The sequence below is a fragment of the Cajanus cajan genome, chromosome 4, assembly GCF_000230855.2.
Source record: "Cajanus cajan strain Asha chromosome 4, NIPB_CcT2T_4, whole genome shotgun sequence".
Classification (NCBI taxonomy): Eukaryota; Viridiplantae; Streptophyta; class Magnoliopsida; order Fabales; family Fabaceae; genus Cajanus; species Cajanus cajan.
In genome coordinates, this window is record NC_138520.1 from 67,254,829 (window position 1) to 67,279,629 (window position 24,801).

Here is a 24,801-nt window from a genome sequence, read left to right on the forward strand (position 1 = left end):
AAAATATATCCCGACCTCTCCGTCCACCCACTCATAGTCGGACATCTCCACCGTGCCGTAATCAATTTTGGTCTTAGCCCGACCACTAGGCCCGACCACGCCTTTGCCCCGATCATCGCCAACTACCTCTACCTCGTCTTCACTGCCTTCGCCACCAACGGTCTCGGCAAGTGGGCCTCGTTGGTCGGTTTGACCGAGACCTCTGTCATCCACCTCGGTAGCCCGAGCCAAAGCTAAAGCCAAGGACATCGGCGGCGATACCTCTACCACCTCGTCACCACTATCACTCAGCTCGGGATGGTCGGAGGGGAACACTACTTCGCATTGTAACAGAGGCAGCCTTGATATCTCACTTGAACCCGACCCCTCTTTATCAGACGCAGCACCCGACGCCTCTGAGGATGTCCAGCTCCTGGCCGAGGAATAACCCTTATCCATTTATTATCACAAAATAAAAAATACAAAATTGTACCTTTGATCGGTAAGCTCGGCTAAAATCTTGAACTCAGAGACCTCGGAGAATTTACAGCAAGTAAAATCTCAAAACACCCCCCTATTTATATGCAAGGTAAAAGGGGGAGGTGAAAAGGCGCCCCGGAACCACAATCGTTCGATCTGGACAATCCAACGGTTCAGATTTGGTAACCGTTGAGCCCGTAACCGCTAGGGCCAACGTGGCAGGGACAATCACCGAGTCCTCGGCACTAGTCCTCAGCTTTCAAGGTCTCGGCGTAAACCTCTACAATCACCGAGCCCTCGGCGCTGGTCCTCATCTTTCCAGGTCTCGGCGTAGACCCCTACAATCACGAGTCCTCGGCGATGGCTCTTAGCTTTCAAGGTCTCGGCGTAAACCTCTACAGTCACCGAGCCCTCGGCGCTGGTTCTCAGCTTTCAAGGTCTCGGCGTAGACCCCTACAATCACGAGTCCTCGGCGATGGCTCAACATTCAAGATCTCGGTATAAACTCCTACAATCACCAAGTCCTCGGAACTGGTTCACAGCTTTCGAGGTTTCAGTATAGTCCCGACAATCACCGAGTCCTCAGCGCTGGTCCCCAACGCTCAAGGTCTCAGCATGGACCCTCCAGTTAGCGCCCGGCTTAAAACTCAGCCTAGTAGTCAGACGGACCTGCTCCACCGAGGTCTCGGCAAAGACCTCATCAGACGGGTGCCTCGTTATACCAGTCATTATCCATCCTTCCGAATCGACGCAAAATACCTAATACTTTTAGACCGTCTTCGTCCTTGCTATCCTCAACGCTGCGGGGGTTGTATACCGTATGGGATCGAGGCCGACCCGACCAACCCGACCGAATACCCGAACCCAACAGAGACCGAAACCAATACCCGAACACACCGAACACTCGCCAAACAGAAGGGGTCAATTTTCTCGGCCGATCCCCAGGACTCCAACAGTATGATTACGAAGGATTAATTTAAGGAATAAGCCGGATTAGCCCCCTGATTTTCCGGGGCCCAGCTCCTAATCACAGCCCAATAAGAAACACTATAAATAGACCACCTTCGAGGTATGTAACTAACTTTCAATTACCGCATTTATTACGCCGAGCACTTACTTGAACGTTGGAGTGTCTTTGCAGGCACACGTCCCCTCATATCGGATTACCCGGATAGGAACAAGAAGACCGAGACCCAGGACTCGACCCGCTACAACAAGGATAATTGAAGTGTGTATCCTAACACAGGAACACTATCAATTTGTTGATTTAGGCATGCAGAAACATTTTTGTTATCTTTCATACTGCTGTTTCTAGGCCATACTTTATCAAGAAGTTGCTTTCTAACGTATTCATGAAGAGATAGCCAGAAACATGACTTGAAACTTGCACTTCCCCTTCCCAAGGGAATTGGCTGAATTTGGATTCGTATGGTAGGGCACCGATAAACATCACCTAACGTGACTAGAGACATGAGTGAATGATGTTATTTGTATAATAATTTTTCTACGCGTTTTAATTTTTGTAAAGTATATATGTAAACGAAATAGTTAAAATTAATACATAGGCATAAAGAATTAATTCGTGACATGAATTTATCAAGCCGACATTAAAGAATTTAAAATTCAATATTTAAAAAAAAACAAAAAAAAAAACTCATTAGTAACACAAACCACCTTTAATGTTTTAAAGTCAATATTTAAATGAAACCCTTAAGCTAATCATACACCACCTTTAATTGAAATAATTATTTTTAAAAACTTTTCTCCAACATAATTATTTATAAATTAAATTTAATATTTTTAAAATAAATTATCAATGAATAAAAAATACCATGTTACAACATAAATTATTCACTATAAATCTAAAACATAATTTATATATTCAAATATTATATTTATTTGTATTTATACTTTATTATAAATTTTAGATACATAAAAAAATATTTTACCTAACCATTGCACATGCTAAATACTTGTACTATTCATACGCACCAAGACGGCCCCTTGTCCCTGGTTTCAGAAAGATTTGTGCACTAAAAGTAACATATCTTGGGTACCAGATACTAGCTGGATTTTTACATCGTACGAAAGACAAGACCCCTTGTGCTAAAAAGGAAACTATAGCGCAACCTGTCCAACCCAATTAAACTCTACCTTTAAATCGAGACAGAAATTCCACACTAGGACAAACTTGAATTTAATTACATGTTGGTTAAAAACAAGGGTCCCCCAATTCAACAGAAGCTACAATCATGAGTGACATGATCCATTTGAAGGAGCCAATCACCCACATTTGTCAGCAAACTAGCTTATGTATTCTGACTAAAAAATTTACAAATCAAGAAAGGTGGGAATAGCACGCAAAACAGGAATGGAAAATAATTATGGAGAAAATGATATTTACACACATTTACGAAGATTGACATTATTTGCCGAAGCCTCCAATCAATAAGCATGATTTTCTTCTTGTTGAGAGCAACCCTCTAACCATGGAGGCTAATGAATATCTTGCATAAACTATCAGCAGAATGTACCCCTACCAATATTTTCAGATGTATTCACAGCGGAGAGGGATTAAAGCATCATCACAGGATTATCCAACTGCAAGAAATATGCACGGCATTCCTGAGAGATGTTTGATGCACTCTTCGAAGCCGGAGACAACCAATGAAATCATGGGGAAAAAAAGGTGGACTCATCTTGCTTGAGTGTTGTCATCAGCATAAATACTAACGCATGCATCTGCAGCACCAGCAGCAAGTAATACTTGGTATGGGTGGAAATTGAGGCAACTTACAGAACCAATTTTCTGGGCCATTAGGGTAGGATAGTATCGAATGGTGCCAAGTTGATCACCCTCCAGGCTAAAAACTTTAATGAGTTGTTTAGCTGAACCACTGGCGATAATTGGAGCGTGTCTATGTACAGCTAAAGCTGTGAGTGAACCCCTATGAGCTTCAATAGTAAGATAGGCACTGCTATGATTTCTTATATCAAGAAATTGGATATCCCCAGCCTGAGAAGCACTAACAATCTGTAGGAAACCAAGAATGTAACATAATTGCATCATCCACTTCATATCAAATTCATAGATCATAATCATTGAATTTGTACCAAGATCTAAGAATTACAAATCATTGAAGGAAAAAAAAATTAAACTAGCAACATGTTCTTTTACCTTTCCTTGGTCTAATCCAGGTTGAAAGCCAATACCTACAACTTTTTCTACTCTTTGTGTATGAGGCCTTAATCCACAGACGAGCCTGAGAAGCATCATTGTCATTAGTGATTAGAGTCGGATGCATCTAAATCTTCCTAAGTTGTATACTTTTATGATAAAACTAAATATAGTAGTATTCATCAAGGAAAAGTCTAAATATTTAGATGCATGAAGGTAACCATGTCAAAACATAGAAGCCGACAAATAACAATGTTGCTAAATTCAATCACATCAATAAAGAGAACTAATAACCATGTCCTTATTTGCATCAAGATGCTAGAAATTCATCTGCGGTGCTTACATTTCAGGTGTTCTGACATCATAAAGTCTAACAGAACCATCTACGAAACCAGCTGCAAAATGTCCACCATGAACTTGAGATGCAGCCTGAAATACAAAATAAAATTTTCTTATAAATCAAAGGATAAAATGTTTGTAAAGAATTCCTTTGTTACATGCTTACAGATTGAATAAACCAATACTGTAAGCAAATCCCACCAGAACTATTAAAATATATCCTACCAAACAACCAAGCAACCAAGGAGTTGTCTGAGTATTCAGCTAGAGATCTTTAACCCCTTCTAAAAACAAACTACATAATGAAATATACAATAAACTGTATGAAAGTGCACTGCCATAATCACCCCACCTCCCAAATGATCTCCTGAGTTTCATAGTTCCTCAAAGAAAATCACAAACATATTATGCTCCATAGTTCTTCAAAGGGCATATGCGAAGTTCTTAAAAGCATGCAATTATGGCACCTGGACCACTAGAGAAGTAAATTTTGGGGAGTGGTTTTGGTTCACGGCCACAATCAAAGCTTTCTTCACGTAATTGCAGTTCTATGATGATAGGTAATGGAAACCCAGTTTCATCCCTTCTAACAGTACTGTTTAGGGTTTTAATTTTAAAGGCAAAATAGCAATATTGCCTCCCTTTCAGAGCTAAACAAAAAAAAAAAACTAGTTTTTTTTCCCATCATCATGCAACACTCCTGAGTTAGGATAAATCACACTCACCCACCCCTACAGCAGTATTTCCAGCCAGCCCATTAAGTTTCTGGCCAGCCTGCTGATTATTGTTGTATCCCTGCTCTGTTCTTTCTTTCTGCAGCAAACTCCAGAGTCTGAAACAGACCTTTCAAGTTTATCTTTCTGTTGTGTTCCCTTCAATGGCTTTTGACCATTAAAATATTATTAACGAATATCTTTGATTTTGAGCATTTATATTGGCCTAATATGAATTATTTAATGTCACAAAACCTTAGAATAGTCAAAATCCCACTACCCATAATAGCAAACTTGGGAGTGGCCACTGCACCACTATTTGAGATTGACAACTATGATCTAGAGGACGGGAGCATTAAACATTATTGCAAAAATAAGGCTATACAAAACATCTAAGTGTAACTGCCATGCCAAACCTCACAATATTTGGCTCAAATGTCTTGGAATACAAGTTAGTACATGTCTCTTAAAGTATAATCTGTTTGGCTATCATGCCAAAATAATTAAAGCAAACAAAATAGTTATCAACACAACATCATGCATAGATGAGGCTTACCACCGCTGAGACGCTGCAATCTGATGATGAAGGTATAGAATTAACAAGCTGCTCTTTATCAACGTCCCATAGCATAATAGATGATATCTCACCCGATGCATACTGATAAATGTATAAATGGAACATGGAACACCACCATGAAAAAAATCATTATCACAATATGAGGGATGAATTAGAGTTTCTATTTTAGGACAAGGGTGGGATAGAGGGAGATATCCCACATTCCCAAGAATAAACAAAGAGGAACCATATACCAGATAACCACATTGTTGTTGCCAATCAACAACTGCATTCAAACTCCTCACACCAGGTTTGTGGCCATGAATAGAAGAGAATGCAGTAACAAGTTTTTGTTTACCCTTCAGAGTATAATCTTTCCAAATTCGAATGTTTCCATCAGCTGCATCACAAGATTCCCTAATGTTAAATACTCTGACAATAATTCATGAATAACATGTACAATATTTAACAGTGGAGAAAAGTACATGAAGCAGCAAGAAGCAAGCTATCATCGAGCTCATTTACAAGGCAGAGCTTAGAAATTCCTTTGTCGGGAAAATCATGATTATCAAAACTGTTGAGCAGTGTTGCCTCCTCATGATTCCATATCCTGTGAAAAACTCCAAAGAACATTAGCTGATTAGCCAACAACTAAAATCCGAATTACACAATACAAATTGAGCTATGAGATTCACCATCAAGACCAGAAAAATATTTTGTTCTAATCAAAACAAAGAATTCCTATTGTCCATAAAATTATGCCAAGAATTATTTTATTTAGTTTAAAAAGTCTATATATCTTATAAATTGCCACTCACACTTGCCAAATACTATGAACCCTGGATATAAACATGATTTGGAAATTTATAACTTCTAACAACACACCACAGATGGCATTGGCTGAGATATCATCTATTAATTGACCTAACACTCTCTAAGCACAAAAAACATCATCAGCCTTTATCTAAAGCCATGTCCAGCTTCATAACAGTCTTAATTTAACTAATAATGGTATTGATGAACTTCAAATACCTGATACGTTCATTCTCATCAGCAGCTATCACTATAGGAGAGAAAGGTTGCAGCAATGCTGTTTGTGTACCCTTTATGTCCCATTTAGCAATTGGATTTGTCAATCTGCTAACAGCTGCCAGAATAAAATAACATGCTGTCAACCAGAGATCTATAAAGCACATGGTTAATTAAATAAAAATAAAAATAAAACAAAATACAAACCAGAGTGCTGGCATTTTGCTATGTGCTCCAATGCAAATTTTTCCCTCTCTTCTCTTCTGGCTAATACTTCTTCACTATCATCTGCAGCAGTTAAAAGTGGTTTGGAAAAATGCCCACAACTCCAACTATATATAGTTGATTGTGGAAGAAAGCTTCTATCTGAAGTCCCTGAAGTTCCAGCAGAACCTAAAAGTGGATCAGCTAATCCTGAGTCTGGAGAATTCATCAGGTGGGGCCTAAACTCCAATGAACAGACTCTGCGCATTCCAGTTATATAACTTGGGCGAGGAGGACTGACTGGAGGAGTTCTAAAGGTCATTGGCAAATGTCCTGCCAGATCAGCAAGAAATATTAAACCAAGTAAAATTGATTTGAAGAGATATTACCAAACTAACTGTACTGGAAATTATCCCACAAGATTAACCATTAAATCATATGGAAAGGGAGATCTACCTCCATTCATATCAAACCAAGAAGATGAACGAGCCAGTCCAGCAAGACTAGGAGAAGCTGTAGATTCAGCGGTCCGAACACCACTAGACTTCAATGGTTTTGCAACCACTTGTTCAATACCTATTATGGACAGTACCCGACGACCAAGATTTGCAATGCGTGGAGACGGGTCTTTTGCTAAAGTACACATGGCAAGTACACATTGTGAATACAATGCACTGTCCAAGGGCTTTGGTCCAGTGTGGTTAGCTACTCCATTGCTGAAACCATCATTCAGAATCCCTGAATCTGAATGATGAGATGAATCATCAGACAATGGGGACCCATGCATGATACCTGTACCAGCAAGAGGACTGCTAGAAGAGACCCGCCCATCTCGAAGCACTGGAGAATTATCATTTCCAACCCTGATAGGACCAATTTGAGGAGAAACAATACTTCCATGAGGCTTCATATGTTGGTTCTGTTTAGGATATGCACCAACAGAACCTTTTATATTAGCCAATGATGGTAAGGAATTTATCAAAGAGTTAGTTTGAGGCTTCCAATATGCTGCAGCAATAGATTTCAGGTGCTTGTTGTGGCCAAAAGCAAATCGTGCTAGAGCTGACAGTTGAAAAAAAAGAAAAAGTCAGCAAGATGTCTCAGATCCATCCCACCCTAAAGAATACCAGTCCTCCGTACTATTAGACAACAGTGAGTTATCTAAGACTATTAGAATTGCAAGATAAAAAATGAAGATTTTATACACAAGTTTAATTATATTTCTTGTTAAAAATTTATTTTTTATTCACTTACAGTAATTTTTTTTTAAGTTTTTCCTCCTTTTATAAGTTCAGAAACAACTAGCCATTAGGAATTTGTTTGCAGATGATTAAAATTAACTGCGAAACTTAGTCTTTCCCATCTTATCATAATCATAACATAAAATCTAATCCAAAACTTTCAAAATATAAATATAAATTCAGATGCTTAATCACCTACCCACTGCTACCTCTGCCCTCACCAATGGACTCCCATCTGAAGCAACACATAACATACTCTTAACTATACTAACTTCAGCCCTAAACTTGTCATCATCATCACATTCTTCATCTCCACCAACACTTCTACAAGAATCGAATCCCACATCAAGGAGGGTACCCAGTGCAAAAACAGCAGATGCCCTAACCTGTGAAACAATAAATTACAATACTACATGATTTAATACACCAAAATTGTAATCTTCTGGAAATAGAGCCAATAAGTAGGGCAGTAAACCTCTGGCTGTGGTTGAGACAGTAGAGGAGCAAATATAGTAGTTGCATCTTCCTGCAAACCAATTGTTTGTGCCTCTGAGTAGTCTTCCCACAATTTCCCCAGACACAGGCAAAGCCACTGAAGGAAGAGGGGTTCAGTTTGTGAATCATTAGGACTTGAACTCTGAAGGTGCTTTAAGCAGACATGAATCAGACCAGCTTCAATACATGCTTCTTGGCCTCGTCTATGACCATCCACAATCACAGCCAAAACAAAAGCAGCCATTGCACGTTGCTCTGGATATGCTTCCATGCTATCAAGAAACTTAATAAAATAGATATGACCACCATCCTTCACTAGATCAACCTGACATGACTACAGCCCAGATATGGAACATCATTGTCAGACACAATAGACAATAGAAATGCAATGTATATAGTTTCAAACACAAATTTTAGTTGAATATAATAAAGTTCAAAAATGTCAGGAGCAAACAACAGCATGCCTGGTTTCACATGGAGAATTTAAGACTTTGGATTTGATTACATGGTTTGCATTCTTTATGAACTAAGGAATTTCACTAACACGACCAATAGCCAACTGAATGTTTCATTCAAAATAAAGATCTTTTAGTAGGATATTGAATAATTGGGGAATATCATATTGGCCCTACCAATATTTGGAATAGGGAAAAAAATAGAGAGGAAAAAAAATTCAAGGAACAAAACTTCAAAATCAAAGACTTTAAAAGTTTTCCCTCCATTACAAATTTTCTCCCCTCCCCTATTTTATTTCCTCTTCTCTGGTCCAAACAAAGGGTAAATTATTCGTTCCCTATCTTATTTTCTACACTTCATCTATCATACTACTTTTCTTGGCTTGTCCAGCACCACACACACAGCATGTTTATATACTGCAATAACTACAATAAAAGCAACCTTAACTGTCAAAACCAAATTTTCCATATGATTTAATGCATGTTTGGTTGGGATTAATTTTGGAGAAATAATCAATTAATCACATTTTTTAACAGTTCTCTGATGAAGCTGACAAAAATGAACAATTATTCTCTAAAATAAAATAAACCAAACATGCACTTACATTTTAAGCAAAACTTGTGTAATAAACATTTTCTTAAAAGACAATTATCCTCCTCCAAAAGTACCTTATCAAGTGCAAGAATCTTTGTCCATATGAATACAAGGATCTGACGTAGTTCTGGTGTTGTTGTTTGTAACAGCTTTAGAACATAAGGAAATATTCCAACAGATAATGCCTACATATGAAGAACTTGGTATCAAGTTATCATATCATAAACCTTTTCTAAATAAATATGTAAAACAATTTCAACATAAGTTGATGAATCGAGAGAACAATTACCAGATCTACAGCCCATTGCCCCATATCAAGGAACCTTCCAAGGAGTACTAAAGCCCGAAACCGATGGCATTGACTAAGTAAAACCTGAAATAGGAACAATGCTACTTATCAATGAACACAATAGACAAGAAATATCAACCAACAACTGAAAAAATAATTTTCTCTTAAGTATAAAATATAACTATTGTGAAAAAGGAAAAACTAATAACTCAAAAGTTCATAAAAAACGATGACACTTCATTTTGCAAATGAGATTTTACAACACAATTGTCAATTGGTCACTATATATCTAAGACTCCCAACACCTGTTTTCATAAAAATCATGTAGCCTACCTAACAACAGTATTATGAACCAACACAATGGCTCATTAGGAAACAAAGACTGAGACATGAATCAAACCTGAAGAACTATAGGCAACTGCTCTGGTGGTTTCTTATGTTCAGAACCATGGTCAAGCCATACCTCAAATGCTGTCAGCTGCTCAGTGAAAAATGTACTAGGCTGAAAGAGAATGACCACATGCTTCATCAGGTAAGCTCAAAACTTATAAATAATCCTTAGTATTACCAATATTCCTTGTCAAACCAGAATGCCTTAGCCAATTTTTATTATTCAATAATTTCAAAGAACCTTACATCAGAGATATTATAAAAAAAAGTAAAAAATAATTAAAAAAAAGTAAAAAACATACCTGAAATTCAGCGCTAGGATCCTCAACTAAAGACGGAAGTTGAGAGAGGCAGAGCTCAGCAGCCATGTCCCATGCATCCCTGCAGTGTGGATAAAAACAAACTGCTGACAAAATTTGACGACACATGAAGCAATATCATAACAATAATAGCCAACAATACCACATATGATGCTGATGGGTTGGAGGTAACATTGGGTGAGAGACAGGAGAACAATTTGCAGATCGCATGATTCGCTCAGCAAGTAGAAAATTTCGAAACAAACTTGCAACAAGCAAATCCTGTCTGAACAATCTCTGAAAAAGATCTGCAGGTAACAAAAAAAATGCTTGCTATATAACTGGAGTTAAAGGAAAACACAATGGTAATTTAACAAGTCAGCAGAAGGATGGGGAGGGTTGAGACCTACCATGAGGAAGAACATTCCAGGCAATTGTATCAGTTACCGCTGTAAAGATCCAATTCAATTCACCTAGAAGTGTCTTTCGGTCATTTGGGCGGCCAGGGATCTTGTCTATAAGTGAATAATCAAGTGACTCGCGAAGTAAAGAACGAGTACAAAACCTAGAGACAAATTACATCACAAAAAAAGTATTAATATCCATTTAACTGAGATATAACTTGTTGCCACTTAAAAGTTTAGGAATCAGATAAAATAAAAAGAGTTAAGTTAGTAATGCAAATATAGGTGTAAAGCATAAAATCAACTAAATAGTAAAAACCATCTTTATCACAGGACTTTTCTGTCACAACTACAATTAACATATAATCCAGCTGAAAAATGTTGCAGCAAAAAAACAATATGATCAATTAACAAAAATACCCACAAGGAGAAAATTGTATTTTTAAAAAATAATTATTGATTATGAAGGATAAATCAGCCATTTAAAAATGCTAATAGATAAAAGTAGTTAACTAAGGGTTCAACATGGAAAACGTACAATAAGGCAAGAGATTGAGTAGGTAAATTACAAACCACTCACAAAAAAAAGTCTGCATTCTTTAGAAGGCCATGCAAAATGCTTTAGGAATCCATGCATAATGGCATTATGTTTAAAATACTCAGTATAACAAGGTACATTAAACCTTTCTGAGTGTTTAATATATAAAACATTCTGAATAAACTAAGCAGGTATTAATGAGAGAAGCTTCACCATCGCAATGCCATCTTTATAGGTGTTGTAAGGCAAGACGTAAAGACATCAGCTGGGAATTCTGCACTCTGAGGCAAAGTCTCATGTGCTTCACATGCTGCAAGCAGAATGCAATCCCTTTGGGACACAGAGGAGTTGGAAGCACTCCATTCATGAAGCTTATCAATAACAAGTCCAGCAACAAATGTGGCAAACAAAATTACATACGAGACAAAATCAGTACCAACATATTTGCAGTTTTCTTTATACAGTATATAATAACAGTTTTGAGTGGATACCTCAATAAAGGAATTCACGACCAACCCAGCCGCAGAGCAATCAAAAACATAAATTGATGGGGTCTTCAGCCACGAATCAAGTTCACTGATAGCTAAGGGGATATACTGCGTATAACTCTGAACAAGATATGACAAAGAATGAAAATAAGAATGCCATGAAGCTCTTTTCATCATGATATTGTAACTGAGGGCATTTTACTCAATTGGAATCCATGGTACCTAGTAGCCAGAATTAAACTAAAGGCTTCTTTGATAAATAAAGATTTATTTGCAGTTTAGTTTTTATCAGTTATTATCAATTTATCGTAGTAAAGTCAGAAGCATAAAAATTTGCCCTTTTCCAGTATAATAATTATAGTCAACTTTTAGTTCTCATAAACAGAACAATCAGCCCCTATTTTTTATTTTTATTTTTATTTCCTGGCATTCATTTTATGATTATTTAATATCTCCCTCCCCATATATATTGTGCTTGTTGAAGAAAACCAGATAAGAGGTATAACAAGTAAATAATTAAAATACATTATACTCATCATGCATGGGCTAAAATAAATAGTAAACTGTTCTCTCTTAGAATTTGGCCTTAGCGCCTAACTAAACCTTTAAAACCAAGTGATAAGGTGAGGACAGCCCAAGCTTTATAAACTCTAATTAAGCCATATCTTTAGTTGATGTAGAGGACTAAACCACCACCCTTGAAGCTGCAATAAAGGCAACTCTCAAAGTGGCCACAACTAAGGTGCGCAAGGGATGACTGCAACTATAGCGGCTTTCCAACATCTTCACATCCCTTTTCCATCCCATACCTTGGCCATCCGATTTTCCTTCTATTCTTAGATTTCATGTATTTTCATAATCACTAATTTTCTATTCACCCATTTTCATCTTTTACATCTTTTTCTAATGAACACAGCATATTTGTAGAGAGGTGGCAATCTATACACACACTCTTACTTGTCAACTTGTCCTACATTGTCAATATGAAGAAAACAACATTTGATTTATCAAATAACTCTCACTTTAAGAACCAAAAAGAACAAAACGAACATTGACCTTGTTGAAGACCCAAATTTCACCATTAGGAGTTGGCTTTGGCACACCATGCCCATTGTAATGGAATAAAACTCTTTCCGACTTTGCATATCTACGACATGTAGTACAAAGCTTCTTCACCTCATCCACTGTTGGATCAAGTTGACATTTATAGCGGGCCTGAAAACATGCAACAAGGTTAACTGAAAATCAATTTCAAAGGTAACATGAAGATGAGGTTAGCTAGCTAATGCTAAACATTCCCACCTTTGGTTGCCATCTTTCATACTGACAGCTCAAAGTTTTTCCAATTGATTCCAATGCCTTTTGTGGTGCCATAGAAAAAGGATCTGCAGCATTGAAACAGGTAAGCATCAAAAGCTGTTTACACCATAACCATCATTGCAAGCATACATCACAAAGACTACATAATCAATTTATCTCATTTGTCATTCACCAAGCCACAATTAACTCTAAATAATTTGGCTGGGGATCAAAAAGTTAATAACGAAGAAAAAGTTGAACAAGACAAGAATGAACCAAAGACTCCAACCATACAAATAATTGAAGAACAGCACACTACATGTTTTACTGCAAAAAAACACATTTTACAATTGCTTTGGATTGATAGCAATATGAACTTGTAAAAACAAACAGTTACTAACCAAAATACATATATAATATTATTAAGAAACGTAAAGTTATTTCCAAACATTTAGAGAGCAAAAGGTGCAAAAAACACTCGAATCCATGAAGTAAATAAAGAGTACAAACCACAGAAAACAAAATAATTAAAATAGAGGAGATTAGAAAGGTAACAAGAGACCTATCCAGCACTCCATTCTGGCACAAGGGGATATCTTTATTACATCTGGTGGATCAACACTAATGTTTAAACATAATACTAGAGCTACACATCCTGTCTTCATCTGCACCACAAAATTAGGAGTTAAAACAGAGCATACTTCTTGCCACAGATACAATATATAAACATCTTTAAGAAACAATCATTAGAACATTTTAGAGGGGGAAAAAATATACTTTGAATGAAAATTATTCTGATTAGGAAAAAAATGTGAAATGCCTGTATAACTTAACGAAATCCTTTGCAAAGGTAGATTACTAATAAAGAAGTCCTTTATCAATGGGGAGGAAATTTATCTTTTAGATGATACAAGCCCACCCTTAGCCCCCTCAACCCAAAAAAAGAACCAATAGTAAAAACATTAACAGAAAAATAAACCATAGCACTGAAAACAGTCATCCAAGCCAATCAATGTCACCATAAAGGCCATTGTGATTCACAACATTTCACACTTCATCATGTAAAGTTATTTCAAAAGCAGAAAGAAATATGATGTTTACTGAGGAGAAATGGAGAACCATATCATTCTTCATAGTTGAATCTCAAGTTAAATCCAGTATGGTAATAAGACATTTCAAAAAATTTAAATGTCAGTCAGCCAGAGTATATGGAACTTCCGTGCAAACAACAATTTCAGAACATTAACTGTGATCAGCTGCTTATGTTGAAGAAGCCTCAATTTTTTTGGCAAAAAAACAATGGCACTAATTGTAAAAAGGAAGAGCACCGAAGAGAATAAATAAAGATCATTGGCAATAGAAAACTACTAAAACAAAATTTCTAGCAGAACTTTAATCTTTGCACTAACTCACTGGATTTTCTCATCAATCATTACCCCTCAGCATTTTACTTTTTGCACTTGAGATTATCCGTGCCCATCTTGGACAAATGTTCATGTTCAACAGGTCAAAGGTTTTACATCCTCGAAAAGACCTTAATAAGTAATAACATTACAAATGCAAAGACAAACGAAAGCATTCACCACTGGTACCATTGCATTGACCAAAACGCCCTTTCCAAACCCCTATTACGCAGAACACGTGACACAGGATTCACACAACTTTCCACCGGCACAGTAAATCAAATCGCAAATCATCGATTGAACACCGCGAAATGCAGATAACAAGGTTAACATTTAACAACCGAATCAAACTCTCCAGAGACTGAAATTGAAACTCACCCTGTCCTTAGGTCGCCACTTGGAGACTAGGCCGCTGTCGGAGGGGCCGGCGGGGACGGCGGCCTCGAAGGCGTCGTGGCGGAGCTCGCAGAGGACGACGGTCTGCGGCAGATACGCCATGCTGGTGGCGGCATTACCGGCATAGTTGCCGCTGCTGCTGGCGATGGCGGCTTCGGAGTCGCGGCGGCTGGCGAAATCGGCGTCGTCGTTGGTGGCGGCGGTAACGACGGCGGAGGAGGAGGAGGAGGAGGCGGTGGAATCGTCGTGGTGGTTCTGGGTGGGAACGACGAGAACGGTGGATTGGGAAAAGCGAGAGGCCATGAAATCTCCCAATGCCATCCAAATCGGAAACCCTCCTCAGTGATCGTACATGGAATAGGGAAGGGTTTTGAAGCGGAGGGAACCCTAGGTTTTCGCAGGATGAGGGATGTGAAGATGGTGATGATGGCAGTGGCGTTGATGATGATGGTGATGGTGACGATGATGATGATGGGGATGGTGATGATGATGATGAAGAAGAAGGGGGCGCATAGAACAGTGGCGGCAGGCACTGTCTCTCCTCTAAGCGAAACGGAAACGAGTGATACGAAATTGCGATTTTGTGAACCCAAACCAAAAAAAATAAAACGAAAATTAATAATATTAATTGCAATAAACTTTTCTTTCTCCTTTAGGCTCTGCCACGGGAAACAAATTAAATTGAAATTGAAATTGAAATTCTGCTTTTTGGGAGAACAGTATGTTGTAGCCTTTTTTTTTTTTTTTCTTTTACATGGTTTAGTATTCTTTTTTTTTCTTTCAAATATTATCCTCTCATAAGGTAATTTTATAAGATATATCGTATATGGTTAAGCAATAAATTGAATATATATTTTTTTAACTGAGATTTGAACATTATTCATTATATTATTGAACATTATTTTCTTTTTAACTCTATTGATGTTCTTGGCTTAATATTAATATTAATATTAATTATATATTATTATGATTATGATTATTATATTATATTATATCGTTATTATTTTTTATTTTATCATATAAGATTGATGTTTTTTAAGGTGATAAGGAGGGGTAAATTTAGTTAGTATTAAAATTATATAATAATTTTAAAAAAAAAATTCATAAATTTTAGTTTTAAAATTTAAGAGAGACAAACTAGAGAGAATGATTTTGAGATTACAAGAATTTCATCTTAACTTCTAATTGTTTTTTAGACTTGAGATCTTATTTAAGTCATAGAATGAAACTTCTTGAAGTTAGAAGAAGATCCTTGAAGATAAAACCTTAAATATTGAAGTTGTAGGAGCTTTATTTTGAGGTTTTTGAGGGGACTTTCTTTCCACCTCGATTCTCTTTCTTTGGAAGCTTAATTTAAGTACAAGAAGTTTGATTCTTGTTCATATATATTATATGAATGTGTTCGATATTGTTGCCAGATTGATAGCTATATTGTTAAAATTTGGAATTTTTCGCATGTGGAATTTGGGTATAACCTTTGAAATGATGATTTTGTATACTAAACATGTATGTGTGTGCGATTGGTGGTTATTTAGTTGATTTTGTATGGATTACATGTTGTTTTGGAGGCATGGAATAGTCTTGTATGTTAAAGGTGCAATAACTTTTCACTCTAGAAAACAATCATTACTCAACAAGCCTTCATATGTTGAAGTCCCAAGAGCTAAAATTCATATTTTTGCTCATTATGAAGTTTGGCTCAACAAAACAATTTCATTAAGCGAGTCTTGGTCTCTATGATGGACCATTTTAATTCAATCAAAGACAACAGGTCACTAAAATTTGGTCTTTATGTTGGTCCAAGAGGTGGGTTGCTTAGTGAAGGGTTTTCTCTTAACCATGTAGCACTTTCTATCCCTCCAGATAATATTCATAATAAACTATAAATTTTTTTAAAAGATTTTCTTAATAAAATACTTTATTTAAAAACAATGAAAAAATGGTTATAAAAACACTTCAATGGATAAAGGACTTACATTTATTTCTCAAACTAAAACCAAGATTCTAAAAGTGTACTTAACATAAACAACATCTATAACAAATTAATGCAAATAAAGATGACTCTCCAAAGGCCATTAAAATGTCAAAAGATCTAACAAAGGTTCTTAGATAAAAATATAAACAAGTTTCAACATGATAATCCTAAAGAAAAAAAAAATAAAACCAAGGGTCTAGATGTCATATTCTATCAAAGCACAACCCAATCATATAACTAAGGCTTCAAGCCTCATCACCATCATCATCCTCCTGATGATCTTCACTTTCAATGGAGTTCAACCAAATAGAAAATAAAATAACACAAAACAGGGGAGTGAGATAATCTCACTTATGCTCCCAGTGTGAGATAAGGTCAAGCAACAATAAGCAAAACAAAACATAAGTAGTCATCAAAGCAATATATAAATCTAATTCACAATAGATATTATATAACAAAACTCATAATGAACATTAAAAATGTACATCAACATTTACAAAACAATTATCAGTGAAGGATGCACTAACTCATCTAGTTCTAAATGTATGTGACGCCAATCAAAAACATTTGTCACCCAAAAGCTCGTAGGGTAGCATAGGGGGACATGTTAGTGACAAACGATCAACCAAGGTGGTTGACTCTCAAATACTCAACTAGGGGGAAGATACACTAGGACATGTTGGATAATGATATTGCATAAGTTTCACTCCATGCACACAATGGGTGGAATTGGGCTCCCAAACCTGGTTGTCCCTAAGGTCATGAACCCCAAGATCACAAGGGAGACCTTCCTGACACTGTATTCCACATTGATACCCCATCACAAAAAACTTTATACATATGATGCATGTCACACACAAGACTCAACGCAAGACATTCACATCTCATATGCATATATCAATTTTAACATTTTCATTGTACCCACAAGTTGATCATCTCAATTGGCTAGACACTTATGCCTAGACTTCTCAAATGACCAAGTGTAAACTTGGATTTCTCCTTGTTAAGCAATTGTATAGACTTAGTTCATAACACATATATCTCACAAGCAAATATAACTCATAGCACAACATGTCAAGCACATAGTTGTAATCCTTAATATTTCTCATATATACATCATAATTACTCTTTAAAACCTCCAATAACAAATTATAACTCTATGTTCTCCCTGTTTACTCTTAGTCCTTAACACTCAACATTATAACTCACATATGTTCTTTTCTTATTTTAAGCTTCCATGACCTCAAGTGGTATAAACATAATATCTAAAGTTATACATGTGCCATCAAATTGATCTTTATCTCATTAGAAAACAAAAAACAATTATTTACAACTTCTATATTGAATTAAAGTGTTAGTTTTAGCAACAACTATACTTAAAAATTATTAAACTATAATATTTAAGTCTAATTTTGATAACTTGACCTTTGTTAACTAATTGGATCATATATTGAATTCTAAACCTCCTTTTGGGTTATTCTTATGCCATTAGAAAGCTAACATACAAGATTACACTTATTATGAAGACCATAAAGCCTAATTCAATCATATAATATACTTAATTAGGCACGCAACTTTCTATACCAATTAAAGCATAATCTAAGTGTTACAACTCATCCTTGAAAAAATTATTCAATCAATTTATTTACCATTTCATTCTATTATATTTTAAGGCTCTAGGGTTTCAAATACATACATCAAATATTATTTGTTTAGAGTTAAAAGCTAAACCCTAAACACATTAATCAATCAATATGAAATTAGGAATTCTCAAGGATCTCACAAAATCTAAGGGTTCACAATATAATTCAAATTCAACCTTTTATAAATAAAAAATCATAGTACAAAGCAATTATACAACAAGAACAAGCAATTCAATCTAGATAGATAATTATCTCTTAAAATGCAAGAATCTAGGGGTTCTCAAAGAAATTCAATTCAACTCTAAACATTTCAATTAAGCATCACAAAGCACAATTAATAACAAACATCAACAGTTGAATCTAGACAAACAATTATGTTCTTAAACACAAACAAATTAAAAGTCCCCTACAAAGCAACAAAGAACAACAAACAAAAGCTAAACTAGAAAAAGTAAATTAAATGCAATCAAACAAGGACAATAAAAGATAGATGCATAATCAAATCATAGCATGCATGAAAACAAAGGGCTCTCAAGGTCCTCTAAAAGTAATAGAGAACAACAAACATTTGGGATTAAGGGCGGATTTTGCTACCAACAATTAACCTACACCCATGATGAGATAACTCACTCTCCCTTACCTCGATAGGTGTTTAATGATGGTATGAGATCTTCGAGGTTCCTTTTTGCGAATATAAGTTAGAAAAAAATTAATAAGTACAAATGAATTTCACAATGAAGTGAAAAGAATACATCAAATTATGTAATATTATAATTTTTATTGAATATTATAATTACACATAAAGGAGGGATCAACTTACTCCAAGAGTAAGTCTTAATAAATTTATTTCACTCAATAACTTGCCATCTACATTAAGTTTCAATAATCCAACCATTAAATTAAAAGTTCTTAATGTGTATATCAAGTTTACAATTTTTTTAAAAACTTGAAAACCATGTGATACTTCACTTTATTAATTCAAATTGATAAATAAAATACTTTTATGATTATCCATCAATTTGATATTGAAACAAAGTATTAAATAATTTTTTAATTTTTTTAAAAAATTACAAATTTAATTTATGTATTAAAAACTTTTAATTTGACGATTGTATTGTTAAAAATCAATGTAAATGATGAGTTATTGAGTGGAGTGAGTCTACCACAACTTATATCCTTAGAGTGAGTGGGAGATCCACTTACTTCGAAAGTAGTATGGCTTACTCTTGGAGTAAGTGGATCCTTCACGTATAAAGCAACATGAAACTTGTAAGTACATGTTTGTAAAACTCATCTAATCTTACTTATAATAAAGTGAACAACTTCTATATAAATTTTACATGCAATGCTTATAAAATAAATCTTACATGAAATAATTTATCATTCACCATAACTTCTACATGCAATAATTGCTCTCACAATCTATACAATAATGCATATAATTATTTTGAAAAATTAATAATTTTTTCCAATATTTTACAAAAGATGAGACGATGATTCTTAAGATGGTAATTATTATAATCAAGGTCAAAAATGAATAAATATTAACAAGCATGAAACCAAAACAAACAAAGAACAATAATAACATAATTTAAAATGAGAAAAATGAAGATAAGTGATAACCGCTTATATATTTAAGTATATAAAAATTAAAAATTATTATAAAATTATTAATGCATAAAAATTATTTATTATTACAACAAAATTCCTCAAAATTAACATTAAAAATTGAATATATATATATATATATATATATATATTCTTCAAAAAACAAAAAAAAAAACTTTGTAACGTAATATAAATATAGATTTGGAATCACTATTAAATTTGTGTTTCATTATTAATTAATATTTTAGTATGTGTAATATATAGATTAAATATTTATTATATATAATTAAAATTTAAAACAAGTTATGTGTATAAATTAATGTTATTTATATTTAAAATTTGAATAAATAATTATTTTAAATATATAAATTATATTTTAAATTTATGATAAATAATCTATGTTGTAGCATAAGATTATTTTATTTTATTTTATTGATAATTTATTTTAAAATATTAAAATTAATTCATAAATAATTATATGAATTTAAAAGAATTCTTAAAAGCCCTCTCATAAAAAAAATTTAAAAATGTTCTCGTAAAAGATAATTGTGTTTATGTTTTATATATAAATGTTGATTACTGATACTACTAATTTACTAATTAATAATATTACACAAATCTTCTAAAAATATGTTACAAAAATATTTCTGTAAATAGAAGACATAAATATTATAAACAAAATACTAATTATATTGATATTAAAATTAAAAATATAAATGTTAATATTATTTTATTTTCAATATACTATTTATATAAAATAAAAAAATTTCAATTAGTTATAAAATAATATATTAATTCTTATATGTTAAACATGAACATTATATAGCATGAGAACATTTTTAGATACTTTTTTTTATAAGAGAATTTTTAGAGATTTTTTTAAAACCTTTTAACAAATTCGATTTTTATTTATTATAATTATTTATGAAATAAATTTTAATATTTTTAAAATAAATTATCGATAAATAAAAATAATATTATGCTATAATATAATTTTTTTTATCATAATTAAATTTAAAATATAATTTATATATTATTATAAAATATATATAATTTATATGTTTAAAATATTTATTTATACAAAATTTAATTATGATTTATATATATATATATATAGATATAGTATTTATTTATTTCTATATATATATTATAATTTTTTATATATAATAAATATTTTGTTTGTGTGTTGCACATGATCAAATATTAGTTAATGTCAAAATGGTAACGATGTCATAAAACATTAATTATAATAATTATTAATTTTTATAGTTATAAAATTAAATTTATAGTGCAATATTCTTATAATTAATAACGTAGTTATAATATGTTCTTATAACGTAATTTACATTAATTACTTTAATATTTCACCTATATTCTCCATAAACATTGTAATGTAATGTTTTCATAATATAAAATTAAAATTTTATTAATTATATAATAATACATTAATCCAGAAAATTGTAGTCATATCATAAATGTTGAATGTGAATTTTATGCATGTATATGTGTATGTGGATCTTGTTAATTTAAATGTTATTGTAATTAGTTGTTTCACGTGATTCAATTGAGGATGTTCTAATATGGTCCGAGTCATATGGTGGAATAAGATGAGGTACATGTTAGAGAGAAGTTGAATTTTGAGAAGGGGCTAATTGTTGTGGTTGATCACAAGTTAAAGGAATTAAGGGACAGTTCCATTGGTTTGGTGAAAGTCTTATGGGATAAAGCTACATAGGAGTTGGAGGAACAATTCAACAATCAATATTCATATCTCTTCCCAAGTAAGTCAATTCTCAAGGACAATATTTTTTGTTATTGGGAAGAATTGTAACATTGTGAATTTGATGTATTGTGTTGATTTTATTAATCTAAATGTTGTTGTGATTAGTTGTTTAATAGTGTACGACTCTAAAGGTTAAGAAATTCTTATGCGTTTTAGTTTTAGGAGTTGTTCTAAGCTAATGTCAAGTTGACCTCTTAAAAAAAAGGATATATGAGGTCTTTTTTAAGAAGTGGACTTTATACGTTCATTTTTATAAAAGTTTAATAAAAAAAAAGGTTAGAGAGACTTTAGAATCGTGGAGAACCACATTCTTTTTTAACTTTGCACATTTTCTTCTATCCTTCCCTTGAGAGTGATTTTTGGTGGCTGGTTGGTGATTTAGAGTTTAGAGCTGAAAACACTACAAGAAAAATGATAAATTGCGACGGACAAATTGCGACGGTTATCTAGAAACCGTCGTCGCTTTGATATTGCGACCCTTCATACGACGGTTTTTCAAAACCGTCGCAAAATTGTTCAACATTGCGACGGTTTATCGTAAACCGTCGCAAAATTTGTTTAACATTGCGACGGTTTATCATAAACTGTCGCAAAATTTGTTTAACATTGCGACAGTTTATGATAAACCGTCGCAAGTTTAACATTGCGACAGTTAATCATAACCGTCGCAAATTTAACATTGCGACAGTTAGTCATAAACCGTCGCAAAATTTTCAGCATTTTTTTTATTAGAATTTAAAAGTTTTTTTTTAAGTATTATGTATATTATCTTAATGAACTTATATTTTATTAACAATTTTATATATACTTTCTTTAAAAATATAAAAATAAATATGTTAAAATTTATAAAAATCCAGTTTAATTTATTTATGATATAAATATGTTTTTAATATCTAATATATATTTTTAGATGATAATTTATTTTAAAATATATCTTATAATAACAATTCTAAATGGAACATAAATCTTCTGATTTTTCTTAGTTTGATTTTTTTAATCAATATATATAATTTTACTATTTTGATTTTTTCAATCAACGTATACAATAAAAAAAAAACACAAAAGATAAACATGCATAGTAAAAATTTTATTTTATCAAAAAACTTTTTATTTTAATATATTACATTATATATGTGAATATTAAGACATATATATATATATACATATATATATATTATAATTAAACTTTTTTAAAAAATTAATTCATTATTAAGAAAAAAAAATTTATTACATGAGAATTAATTTCTTTCAAAAATTTGATAGATATAAAATAAATAAACATTTTTTCTGAATCTATATTTTTATTTTATTAGAATATAATTTTTATTTTTTAAAATATATTATTTTTTTAGATAAAAAATTATGTATATGTCAAATAGTAGTGGGGCAAGTGCCCACTATTCCAAATGTACATCCGTCCCTATATATATATATATATAATATAGGGGGTTATAATTATACCAATGTAACTTTTATTAAGTATTATGTTGTTCAATAACTTTATATTAAATGTGTATTTTGTAAATCCAACCGTTAAATTAAAAGTTCATATCACTTTATAAGTGTATATCAAATTTTGTTAAAATTGAACAACAACTGGAAGGTAATCAAATTGTTTATATTTTAGTGTATTTTAAAATGAATATATAACATCAATTTTGTTTTATAAAAATGAAGTATCAAACCATCTTGGATTAATATAAAGTTTTGTATATATAATCTTTGAGAGATATGAACTTTCAATCTAACAGTTGGATTTACCAAATTCACATTTAATATAAAGTTATTGAGCGGTGTAATACTTAGTAAAAGTCACATTTAATATATATATATATATATATATATATATATATATATGAGGGGGTTTATAATTACATCAGTGTAAATTTTACTAAGTGTTACACAACTCAATAACTTTATATTAAATGTGAATTTTGTAAATTTAACCGTTAAATTGAAAATCTTTTACTGTTAAATCATATATACAAAATGTTAAATTAATCGAAGATGATTTCTTATAAAAACAAAATTAAATCTGTCAGAAAATTTATATTTTTGATGAGAAAATTTTTGTAGGAAAAACTATATTATTGATGAAATATTTTAGAAAAATTTATATTTGTCGAAAATGTAAGAACTGGTTTTAAATTTGATATGAAAATATTATGATATAATTAGATAAGATTTTAAGTTAGTATTTTATTAATGGTTGATAATTAAAAAATAAAACAAGGATAAATATATTTTTTGAATTTTATATGTTTGATTTAAGATAACTTACAAAATAACTCTTGGTAAAGTTATTCCGCTCAATAATTCATCGTGTGTGTTGAATTTCATTGATCCAATTAATTGTTAATTTAAAAATTATTAAATTTTACTAATAATTAATATAAAAAAATTAATTAGTTTTGGAATAAATTATTTTCTAATTAACAATATAATTAAAACATTAATTATTTTAAATTATTTAACTAAAATCTTATTGACAATTTACTATATGATCTTAATATTTTTGTATAACTAATACTTGGTTTTAAATTTGATATGAGAATATTATATATAATTAGATAAGATTTTAAGTTAGTATTTTATTAATAGTTGATAATTAGAAAATAAAACAAGGATAAATACATTTTTTTTTGAATTTTATATGTTTGATTTAAGGTAAATAAATATATTAAATTAATTAATAATTTATTTAAAATATTAAAATAATTTATAAGTATGTAATAAATAAATATTTATAATTTTATAAATTATATTATCATTATAAATTAAAAAATTTAAAAAATTTAAATTATAATTTTAAATCGAAATAAGTAGATGTTAATTATAAAAGTAAGTACATATAAATAAAGAATAACTAAATATATTATTATTATTATTATTATTATTATTTGTAATATAAAATTATTATATATTATTATTATAATACAGATATGAGATTGTATATTTGAGGATGACTTAAATGAATTAATCTGTACAAGTTATACTGACAACATACATATACATTTCGGTA

At 32.3% G+C, this 24,801-nt stretch overlaps 1 protein-coding gene across 3 annotated transcripts; it reads right to left on the reverse strand.

The window, feature by feature from the left end:
* Positions 1 to 2,632: 2,632 nt before the first annotated feature.
* LOC109789260 (regulatory-associated protein of TOR 1) lies at positions 2,633 to 15,372 on the reverse strand. Of its 3 annotated transcripts, none has more exons than XM_083072871.1 (23): positions 14,753 to 15,372; positions 13,534 to 13,636; positions 12,975 to 13,057; positions 12,723 to 12,887; positions 11,676 to 11,792; positions 11,398 to 11,555; positions 10,653 to 10,807; positions 10,406 to 10,550; positions 10,246 to 10,324; positions 9,954 to 10,055; positions 9,554 to 9,637; positions 9,339 to 9,449; positions 8,195 to 8,548; positions 7,919 to 8,105; positions 6,935 to 7,540; positions 6,482 to 6,811; positions 6,278 to 6,392; positions 5,731 to 5,855; positions 5,500 to 5,645; positions 5,246 to 5,347; positions 3,981 to 4,066; positions 3,638 to 3,722; positions 2,633 to 3,493 (listed from the first exon to the last, which is right to left on the reverse strand). In XM_083072871.1, the coding sequence occupies exons 1-23, from the start codon at positions 15,089 to 15,091 to the stop codon at positions 3,155 to 3,157; spliced, it is 4,116 nt and encodes a 1,371-aa protein (XP_082928997.1). In that variant the 5' UTR covers positions 15,092 to 15,372; the 3' UTR covers positions 2,633 to 3,154. The 3 variants fall into 3 exon arrangements, with proteins under 3 accessions (XP_082928997.1, XP_082928998.1, XP_082928996.1); XM_083072872.1 differs by having other exon boundaries at positions 12,729 to 12,887; positions 14,753 to 15,371; XM_083072870.1 differs by having other exon boundaries at positions 11,398 to 11,792; positions 12,729 to 12,887.
* Positions 15,373 to 24,801: the final 9,429 nt, after the last annotated feature.

Coding starts and splice junctions, on each gene's coding strand:
- LOC109789260 (XM_083072870.1), bottom strand. CDS start 15,091: ATGGCATTGGGAGATTTCATGGCCTCTCGCTTTTCCCAATCCACCGTT. Junction 9,638..9,953: donor AGTTGCCTATAGTTCTTCAG/GTTTGATTCATG, acceptor TTCCTATTTCAG/GTTTTACTTAGTCAATGCCA. Junction 8,549..9,338: donor AGATTCTTGCACTTGATAAG/GTACTTTTGGAG, acceptor TCTGGGCTGTAG/TCATGTCAGGTTGATCTAGT.